Source organism: Labeo rohita, unplaced genomic scaffold (genome assembly GCF_022985175.1).
Source record: "Labeo rohita strain BAU-BD-2019 unplaced genomic scaffold, IGBB_LRoh.1.0 scaffold_84, whole genome shotgun sequence".
Lineage (NCBI taxonomy): Eukaryota > Metazoa > Chordata > Actinopteri > Cypriniformes > Cyprinidae > Labeo > Labeo rohita.
In genome coordinates, this window is record NW_026129788.1 from 481,075 (window position 1) to 492,500 (window position 11,426).

The following is an 11,426-nucleotide window of genomic DNA, read 5'->3' on the forward strand; positions in this document are numbered from 1 at the left end:
TCAACTTCAAAAATTGTTTCAAAATCATCCTACATCACTGCAGAAGAACAGACACAGTGTTTGCAAAGTGAACATGCAAAGAAGATCAAACACCCTGAACACAAAAGGTAAAACGGTGATATAGGACGATTTTGAAGTTGAGGGAGAACATGAGATGGGAGTTTCTCGACATACACTAACTGACATGAACCGGAACAAAACAGAGTTCAGGCAGAATAAGACAAGACGAGCATTAAAAGTACATTAAAAAGTATTTAAATTATTATTTTTATGAAAATAACCAATCGTTTCTCAAGATAAGACCCTTCTTCCTCGACTGGGATCATTTACAACCATATCAGTCCGTTATATGGAGAAAAATCCCCTGTCATCTTGGATGACAAGGGGGTGAGTACATTATCTGTAAATTGTTGTTCTGCAAGTGGACTTCTCCTTTAAAGTGAAGAACTTTTTAGTAATCGAGAACCTTATTCTGCTCTAAACATTAAAGGAGAAGTCCACTTTCAGAACAACAATTTACAGATAATGTACTCACCCCCTTGTCATCCAAGATGTTCACGTGTTTCTTTCTTCAGTTGTATAGAAATTGTTTTTTGAGGAAACATTTCAGCATTTTTCAGTGATGTTCATGAGTTGAACGTCCAAAATGCAGTTTAAATGCAGCTTCAAAGGGCTCTAAACTAAAGGGTCATATTTAGCAAAACAATCAGTTATTTAAAAAAAAAAAAATTAGGATTTGTACACTTTTTAACATCTTGTCTAGCTCTGCATGAACTCTGTGCACTCCAGTTTAATACAGTAAGGGTATGTCGAAAAACTCCCATCTAACATCTAATTTCAAAATCGCCCTACATCGCTGTTTTACCATTTTTGTAAAGGGTGTTTGGCCTTTTTTTGCATGTTCACTTTGTAAACACTGAGTCAGTACTTCTGCAGCAATGTAGGTCGATTTTGAAAGAAAAACTATTGTTGTTTTGTTTTGCTCAATAACACCCTTCTTCCTTGGCTGCGATTGTTTAGAGCTCTTTGAAGCCGCATTTAAACTGCATTTTGGACGTTCAAGCTCACGACCACAATATCAGTCCATTATATGGAGAACATTCCTGAAATGTTTTCCTCAAAAAACAATTTCTTTACGACTGAAGACAGAAAGACATGAACATCTTGGATGAATTTTGAATTTTTGTTCTGGAAGTGAACTACTTTTTTTAATGTGCATTGGAAAAGTTTCATGGATGTTAATGGATGCAATCATCGTTGGCTAAAAAAAACAAGTGCAAGACGGTTGATGTTCATGACATCCGTGAAACTTTTAATGCACAAGAAAAAAGTTTCCTTGGCGAACCAAAATAGTTCTAGTTTATATTTTTCAGTATGGGACGTCCCAGCAAACGGACTAAAACAGAGCCAGTGATTCAGCAGCCATTGATTGAGGGTCAGTAGATTGTTGACCCCGTCCATCTCCAGCGCCACTTTCCCAGGCCGCCAAAATTAGAGGCTCCTCTGTTCCTCCCGTGTCAGGCTTCAGAAAGCGTTCTCACGTTCTCGAAGGCCGTCGCCGCCGGAACGTTCTCTGACGGGAGGAATGTGAGGAATGTGAAGGGGAGACTCGCACCACCGTGAGCTTTCGCACCACAACAGCGTCTACCGCGTGTCTTCTCGCCCACCAGACACGAGCGACGGTGCGAAAACTCACAGATTTGTTTTCGCTCTCTAGCGGGTGGAGACGTGTAAGATATCTGAGCCACAGAAAGACTGAAACGAAAACCAATGAGGGAATTATCTTTGTGTTCACATTCTCCATTTTTGCCAAAGTAAAATGAATCATTACCTGAAACCAAACTTTCCCAGTCAAAGCAAACGCCCTACGCTGATGGGAAAGTATGATCGCTGAGGGCGTACGATGAGCTGCTCAGGTCCACCTATGCGGTGTTATTTGAAAAAGGTCACATTATTTCCTGTTTTAACCATCCGTGCCTTTAAATATAACAGCAACTGTGGCTGTGAATAGATTCCTGTATCATCTGAGTCATTGTGCAACAACACATTTGCAAATGTGGTTTAGAAACGCGCTCGAGCTGCTCTCAGACTCCTGCACCTGCTGCTCGTCTTTTTAAAGAGCTGATTTCTTAATTAGGAGTCACATATGCGCAGCAAAGGTAATTAATTATCTGAAAGATTTCTCAATCAAACGCAGACGCCATCTGGTGCTGTCCTGTGAAAGCCTCTAAACAAATGTGTTACGCTCATTATATGTTTGCATGTTATTTTGTTGCATAATGAACATTTCTGGATCTTTCCGGCTACTGGTTGATCCAGATCCAGATTTGGTCCATGCAACTTGTTTAAAGTTAAAAATATGCATTAAATATTTAATGACCACAACACATTTTTTTACTTGTACAGAGTCCAAATAAAGGACTGTAAATATGGCTTATATTGCCTATGATCCTAGTCATATACATGTTAAAATGATTTTATTTGGCTGTAGATTCTTGCCTCAAATCTTGGAATGTTTCATAGCGCTTCTGATTTAAACCTCAAAGTTGGAGTCAGTTTATTTGTGTCAGTTCAAACATTTTAATTCTTGGATTTATAACTTTTAATCTGTTTGGCAACAGCGGCTGTTTGGTTGAAAACCCTGTGCTTAAATTCACCCTCTAAACTTTGTCTGCAGTAAATGTGAAATTGGAACAGTGTTGTTTGTTAGTGTTTGGTCCAGCCCTTGTTATAGGTGCGCTGAGGTCATTCGTCCTCGTGTTTGAACAGAATGAGTTGGTTAATGTCATGATTCCGGCTGCGGTTGAGTTTCATATAGTGGGTGAGTAAGTCTTTCCAAAGGAAAGCTCTCTATGAAGGGAGGGACCTGGAACTGGAGGAGCGGATTTGCACCTTTTGTTTTTCACTAGTAAGCGTGAAGTACTTTCATCTGATTATTTAGGCCAAAGTCTCTTACACAAGTGCATTTCCATGTCAGACACACTCGAAATGTACAAAGATTTAAAGAAAAAAGTTTTTAAGGTTTTTAGTGGCAGCATATTGATAATTGTTAAGCCCCTATGATTGTTTCATTTTTCTCGTTTTATTTTTGTTTTTTTCATTTTTCCAGACTGTGTATTTTATCAGCCAAAAATAATGTCTAATCATTAACTTTTAAATAAATCATTTGCTATTTAATAATTAATTATTAAATGGTAATTATTAAAATGATTAAATATTTTTTTTAAATGATTAAATTATTAAAATTGTAATAATTATTTAAAATTTTAACAATATTATGGACACTATTAAATATTTTATTATTTCCCAAATTCTGTTTGAATTCTTCTGGATTTTTTGGTTTATGACTGAATATAAAACTATTATCAAAATCTGTGGTAATCAAGTTAATTCATAAGAGTTTAACAGCATAATCAATCTTTTTAAATGTAATCGCATGAAAATACACCTATTACTTTACGACAAAACTTTGCATAACATCTTAATTGTTTAAATAAAAAAATATATTGATTGAGTGATATTTCTTAAAATATTTTTTTAATTATTAATTAAATAATTATGAATTATTAGGGTTGCAAACAGGCAAAAAAAAAAAAAAAGTCCAAAACTTTCTGGGATTATTTTTTTTGGAAACTTCCTTTCTGGAAAGTTTTGAAAATTTTCCACCCCTTTGTAGCCCTAATAATTCGGAATAGTAGTTTGAGAAGTTAATTTTACTACTAATATTTATGTCATAACTTCTTCCAGTTAAACATAACTTATTTTTGGTGGTTTGAAATGAAGAACTTTGAGTTTCTGTGCATTTGATGATGTTTTAACCCATTAACATATGGGTTATTCTCCAAATGCATGTGCTTTTTCATATCAAACATAGATGGCGCTGCATATGTCTGCCATGGTGTGGAGCTCTCCCATTCTTTTACTCTCTGATATTAGTGTTTGTATTACCTTAATGTTTATGTATGTCTGCACTATGTTTGTACTTTCTGTATCGGAAGCTTCTAACACCAAGACAAATTCCCTGTGTGTGTAAAAACACTTGGCAATAAAGCTCTTTCTGATTCTGATATAAACCAGCATAACTTCATAATCATTTAAACTTTATCTTGTGTTTTTTCAGGTTTACAGGTTGCTGATCTTCTTTGCCCGCTATGACCAAACACCATCGTCCGTTCTCAGCTCGTTCCGTCCGGCAGTAGAGTCAGATCAGTCGGGAGATCGAGGTCTGCGTTAAAATGTCTGCGTGTGGTGAGTTTGCAGAGCACGTGTGGAAACCAGGATCCTGTAAGAACTGCTTCCATCCTCGCAGCGCCCACGGACAGACCGGCACGGCGGGCAGCGCTTGTGTCCGCACGAGTCTGATCGGCGAAGATGAGGATGGGGTGACGTCTCCCTCTCCGTATAGCAAACCCACCATCGCTGTCAGACCCACCATGATGAACATGGACGTCACGATGGAGGTCAAAACGGACATCAACATGAATACAGAACAGGTAACTGCAAGAATGGAGATCAAAGATGTTTCATTCCATCACTGTCTCACCAACGGATTCTCTGCAGTGAATGGGTGCCGTCAGAATGACAGTTCGAACATCTGATAAAAACATCACAATAATCCACAAGTAATCCACACCACTCCAGTCCAGCAGTTCACATCTTGAGAAGACAAAAGCTGAAACAAATCCATCAAGACTTTTTAAACTAAAATACGAATCTGAATCAGGAGCAGAAAAACAGCTCTAAACAAATACGTGGCTTTTTCACTGAAAGAAGTGTTATTATGGATTATGGACTCAATGTATTTTAGTTAAAAATGTCTTAATGATGGATTTGTTTCAGCTTTTGTCTTCTCAAGATGTGAACTGATGGACTGGAGTGGTGTGGATTACTTGTGGATCATTGTGATGTTTTTTTCAGCTGCTTGGACTCTCATTCTAACGGCACCCATTCACCGCAGAGGATCCGTTGGTGAGCAAGTGATGAAATGACAAATCAAATCAAAGTATTTTGTCTTAACTTTGTCTGTTACTTGATAAAATTTTGACAAAATCCTCAAAACATTGACTTATAGGGATAGTTTACCCAAAAATGAACATTAGATGAAAATGTGCTTATCCTAAGGCCATCCAAGATTAGGATGAGTTTGTTTCTTCTTCAGATTTGTAGAAATGTGTCATTCCATCACTGTCTCACCAATGGATCCTCTGCAGTGAATGGGTGCCGTCAGAATGAGAGTCCATCAGTTCACATCTTGAGAAGACAAAAGCTGAAACAAATCCATCGTTAAGATGTTTTTAAATAAAATATGAGTCCATAATCTATAATAAACCTTCCTCCAATGCTTAGAGCTGTTTTGGCTTGTGCTCGGTGCTTGATCTGTGCTGATTTCTCTCCTGATTCAGACCAGACCACTTTTTCACTGGAGGAAGTGTTATTATGGATCATGGACTCAGTGTATTTAGTTAAAAATGTCTTAATGATGGATTTGTTTCAGCCTTTGTCTTCTCAAGATGTGAACTGATGGACTGGAGTGGTGTGGATTACTTGTGGATTTTTGTGATGTTTTTATCAGCTGTTTGGACTCTCATTCTGACGGCACCCATTCACTGCAGAGGATCCTTTGGTGAGACAGTGATGGAATGACACATTTTTCCAAATGTGATGAAGAAACAAACTCATCCTAATCTTGTATTTTGGCTGAACTGTTTCTTTAAACTCTCATTATGGTGAATGTCAATGATATATCCAAGGTGGGTTCAGGTGGGTGGGGTTTAGTCAACATTCTTCACTACATGGGTGGGGACTGGAATGTCTTTGTAAACGCAAGATAACAGTCTGCCATTCAGCTGTATGTACACTGTACAGGAAGGCAGTGATACGACACATTCAGGCTGTTTAAACAAAGATAATTAGATCAGCGCCAAGGGCATTGAATCATTTCTAAGACTGACTACAAAGCACTCACGGACACAGTAAGTCTCATTAGGCGTCTGTGGAGACAAATAAGATGACTGATTGGTTATTTGTAGTCGTGTCAATACAATCAATGCATTCCCTGTGAAATGTTCAATGTGCTTGTTGAGTTGCATGTTTTTATAAAAAGCTTTATATTGTTAATTCTTCCCAAACTTATTATGGCTTCTGTATCTCAGAACAACCAGAAGACTTCTGTAGGACTGAAGAAAGCCTTGGATTTGCCTCCTCTGTACATCGATAGCAATGGATGTAATAAAACTCTTAGAGAAACCATACTGCAAAACGGCATCTCCGGGAAGAAGTTCCCAGACATTTCTTCTCCCGCTGGATTATCCAAAGACTGCATGATTATCAGCAATATATTTATGAGTCAGGAAGATGGCTGCGTTCCCCAAAATCTGAAAGAGAATGGGAACGGTGACTCCTATAGACACATGACCAAAGCGGTCAAGAGCACTTACGCCAGTGGAGACTCATGTCTTCACAATGGGACTGGAAACAGTGATGGAGTTACAAGTCCTTTGAGGGCATCCGTAGAGGAAAGGCAAGCCAGAACCGCACCAGGGAATGGGGTTACTGGAACATCCAGTGAGACACCAGGTACTTCACCGTCTCCAATGACTCCTGATTCCTTCCACGAAAGCCTGTCGGACTCATGCTCCAATCGGAGCAGCATGGACTCGTTACCGGGACTCCGGAGTCCTCAGAAGTCTCCAGGAAGCGTTCCACCAAACGGGCTCAAGAGCAGTGAGCCAATCTATGCGGAGAGCACCAAGAGGAAAAGACGACTCAATGCTCAATGCGATGGGAAGGCTACGCAATCCTCCGAGTCTGAAACGGAGGTCAGCGTAAGCGACAATCAAAGAGCGACTATTACCGTCATGGCCGCCCACACTGAGGAAAACAACCGGACGTTTTATCTGAGCAGCCCGGATTCTGCCGTCAGCACCCAGTGGACCCACTTCAGCCCAACCACGCCTAAAGACCCATCAAGCCCGGCATTCACTTGGCCAAGTGCTCCTGATGCCACCGAATTGACCCAACCCAAGCCTCAGTCGAGTCCTCCGGTTCCCCCTAAGATCAGCACCCGTGCACCCAGACTTGGCACCTCCAGCCTCTCCCTAGTACCGTTACCCGAGCTCAGCTTTCACGTGGTTCTTCCTCCAAATCAAGCAACCTCCCAAATGGACAGTAGTGTCCCAGAGTGGAGACACAAGTCCCACAGCGCCAGGACTCGTATTGACGAGGTGGAGGAGGAGGTCGAGTCCGAGGGGACGGCCAAGAGATCGGGCTCTTGCGGTGGGCCGGGCGACTCCATCAATGGTCCTGCTGTTCCGTCCAGAGAATGGACGAGCGAGAGCAGTGCGACGCCAGGCACTGCCAACAAAAGCACCAGTCAGACGCCGGCGGAGGACAGCAGAGTCAACGAGAGCATGCTCTCCAGCCCGTCTCCTCTCATCCACTCCAACGAACCCAACACCGGCCGGGATCCTGCGCCACCTCCGCCACCTCCCAAAAAACACCACCGGTGAGAGCCACCTCCTTATTTTATGCTGTTTGCCATGTTGGTTTTACTGATCCAGATATTAATCAATTGATTGTATCGATACTTATCCACTGATGGATAGTCTTAGCTAGTCTTAGTAATATGAGTTTCTAACTCGGGTTAGGATTAGGCTTAGGAAAATTGGAAATAAGGGTTAGGGTTAGGTCGGATTTGCAATTGGGGAAACTTGGAGATAATTTTGAAACCCCAGTTTCTGAATTGGGTGGGTGAAACTTTAAACATAGTGACTGAAGTGTAGGATTTATTTGGCTGAAACGCAGAATCACAGACTGACCCAATGGGACGCTATATTTTATTTCACATTTTGGTTTTAATATGATTTTCCCAAGAAATTTGCAAGAATTGACAAGAACCTGGTGTCCTTCATTATTACTATTTTTCCCAACAACAAAGCACTTGAATGTGATAAACAAGTAATTATGACTTCAGAAGTGGTAATTTTGACATTTCCAATAGCGCATCAAGGCAACAGAAGTCAGAAGAGCCAAATATGTTGTTGTTGTTTTTTCCTCAGGTTTGCCTGATCAGGTTATTTCAATTAATTTAAACGCTGTTAGTATCAGTGTTGGGGAGAGTTACTTTTAAAAGTAATGCATTACAGCATTTACTCCCTTAAAAAAAGTACCTAATTATGTTACTTAGTTACTTTTGTATGGAAAGTAATACGTTACATTACTTTAGCATTATTTAAATCAGTGGGCAGTGCTTGTTTGTTTTTAATATAAAAAGTTCTGTTTTGGCAAATGTAAAAGCTCTTTCACACCAAAAAGTGAAATGAATAAGCCTCAGGCTGAAGGAAAAGTAAATTTGTGTCTGTACAGTAGAACGCAGGAGAAGAAAGTTCAACACTCTTCAACAATAAAAAAAATAAAACACAAATGTTCATTAATCTGAAGTCATTTTTGCTTATTAGCTTGGTTTAATTGGATCACGGAAGCTCAGCAGCAAAGACATTAGTTAATAAAATTGGATTAAATACATAAAGGATATTTGTGTTATTTAACATTTAATTATTGCAGGTTTGTCATATTCTGAGTTTGCATTTCTCTGTTTCACAGCGCACACATCGCTCAATAAATAGGAAAACAAAATACCTGCTGTTAGTTGTTTGTCAGATATTTTCTTGTAAATTAAAAAGTAATGTGTTGCTTTACTAGTTACCTCAAAAAGTAATCTGATTACCTAACTCGCATTAGTTGTAATACATTACCCCCAACACTGGTTAGTATTGCTAGTTGTTAGTTAGTCACGGGTCGGTCTGATCTCTGGTGTCGTATTGTGAAATATTCACTGTCTTTTATTTCATTTTCTTGTAATGACTGAATGAATGAATGAGGCATTTATACAGCGCTTTCATCGTGTATTGCCGCACACCCAAAGCGTTTTACAGTCATATGAGCGATCTCTTCTCAACCACCACCAATGTGCAGCATCCACTTATAGTCTGTAATCGACCTTCATAAGGTGATGTGATTCATCGAGCTCAGTGGTTTACTGAGATGAGGTGTTAATTTCGTTGTATTTATTCCAGTCTTGTTTTCTCTGAATGAAGCTGATTGTCGTTTCTGTCTAGACTCGTGATTTTTAGGCCGATCTCTCGGTTGGCGTGAAGCTGTTGTTTGTTTGCAGTGAGGTTTATCAGTTCTTCATTCAGCGTTATAGCAGGCGATATCAACTGAAGATCTGTTCACGCCGTTCTCTGTGTGTTTTCTGTTCATCAGCGCCATTCGATTCATTTATTCTGTCTGTAACGACGCTTAACGTGTGAGATTTGGGTTTTCTGTAAATAGAGGGCTTGTCTTATTGACACGCCAGTGCTGAATGTGTGTTTGTTTGCTGTTGGCCTGTAGTTCGTTTAACACTTTCAGCCTGATTGAACTACATCTGCTTAGACCTTCATAACATGTACACTGTTTATACACACCGGATCCATTTGGACTCAAAGAATCATTATTTTATAAAACAGTCATAAATTAAAATAACAAAAACCATACTGTATATGATAAGTAACTTCTTATTAATAAGTAAATAATGAAAAAAATAAAAGTTTTTGTGTTATTATTGCATTTACCCCTTTTAATTTATCAAAGAAATGTGAAATTCTTTGAAAAACAATAATGCAATATATATTTATATTTTTTTTAATATTGATGAGACATTTTATTTGAATATATTATTGTATGCAATTTATAAGAACATAAAATCTGAGAATTACTAGTATTAATGCCATCAGAGTGAATGGAATTTAATTAAATTCCCTTGAATTTATAAATCAAGATTAAACAAAAAGAGTCCAAATTTATGAAACCTACATATTTATTTTAACAAAACAGCATGCATGCAAAAAAGTGATTTTTTTTTCTCTTCCGGTTCAAACCTGAATGCAAGTTGAGAGTTAGGGTGGATTTGCTTGCGTTCAGAGCTGAAATTAAACCTGTTAACCGCTTCCCCTTTAGAGAAGCATATGCTGGATCAACAGAGCTATTTCCATTAGCGTGAGCTTTTATTTGTTCTCATGTTTGACTGACTCACAGAACATTTCAGGCCGAGATTAACGTCACCCCGTCAGAATAAAGCGCGCTGAGGTCGGCGTTCGTTGAGCTCAGATCCGTCTGCGGTTCCCGTCTGTTGCCGAGCGCCGGACGAGAGGCTGGAGACGCGAGTCAACAAACATCCCGTATCTGAGCATCAGCCGTATTCAGAGCCGCGACTGACTGACGCGACACGACACGCCGCGGGTTTGAGATCTGCTGTTTATACCTTCGGCAGCCGAGGCGTGAATTCAAGCGGTGTGTTTCCAAACCAGAGCTTTTTTCAGCAGATCGCTGTGGTTTGTGGTGGTTGAGACGTGCTGGTGCTATCAGAACCAAATCAACAAACCAGGAATGATCATCAGATACAGAAGCAGCTGCACTGAAAAAAATAATTGGTGTAGAAACTATTTTACTGAGAAACTGCTAGTAAATTTCACAATTAAATATGGCATTTTCTTTTTTTCCTTTTCTTTTTTCTTCTTCTTCTTCTTCTTCTTCTTCTTAATATTAATAATAATAATAATAATATTTATATATATTTATAAAATATATATTTATATATTTTTAAACATGTTTTCAACATCAAATCAATGGGTTCAAATGTATTAATGCAGGGCGTCCCAAACTGTTTTTATCAGTTGATGAAGTCATGAAAATATGATTTTAAATTGAATAAATAAAACACTAATACTGGAAAATATTTCAATAGTTTATTTGTGTATAATTTATTTGTTTTAGTACATAAAAATGTGTGAAGTATTTAACATATTTTAATATTATATTAAATATTATAAAGATTTTAATAGTATTGAATGTAATATATATTCAATATTTTATATTTTTATACATTTATAATATTTTTTTATATTGTATTAAAATATTTTGCATATTTTTATTTTCAGTGTAGTTGTGTATTTAACATTTTGCTGTATTTGCTGTATTATTGTTATAATATTTAATATTAAATACATAAAAATATAAAATTATTTTTAATATTAAATATTTATAATCTTTTTAATATTTAGTTTTGTACTAAAATATATCAAAAATTTTATATTAAATCATTTTAAAATTGTAATAAATAAAATATATAAAAAGAAAGATCTTTCACCATCTTGACCTCTCCCTAGAAACGAATTTATTCCAGGTAAGCTGGTCTTTGGTTGGTTATTATTATTGGCATACTGCACTACGGTAAAGTGATACACCCGTCCTCAGATGTCAGAGTATTAAAGCGTGCAGAGACTCGTCTGCTTCTGTCGTTGACGTTCTTCTTGAGATTATTCTGTGCTTCAGTAGAGTCAAAAACTCACGCTGTTTCCATAACAAATATCAAACGTGCTCCACTA

At 38.0% G+C, this 11,426-nt stretch overlaps 1 protein-coding gene across 1 annotated transcript in view; it reads left to right on the plus strand.

Annotated features, from left to right (window-relative positions):
- The first annotated feature begins 4,123 nt into the window (after positions 1 to 4,123).
- The window catches only part of LOC127162105 (inactive tyrosine-protein kinase PRAG1), a 20,459-nt gene continuing 13,156 nt past the window's right edge, over positions 4,124 to 11,426 (plus strand). The window contains exons 1-2 of the mRNA XM_051104892.1: positions 4,124 to 4,493; positions 6,153 to 7,504. Coding sequence (XP_050960849.1) covers positions 4,236 to 4,493; positions 6,153 to 7,504 — 1,610 coding nt within the window. The 5' untranslated portion in view covers positions 4,124 to 4,235. The remainder of the gene's footprint in view (positions 4,494 to 6,152; positions 7,505 to 11,426) is intronic.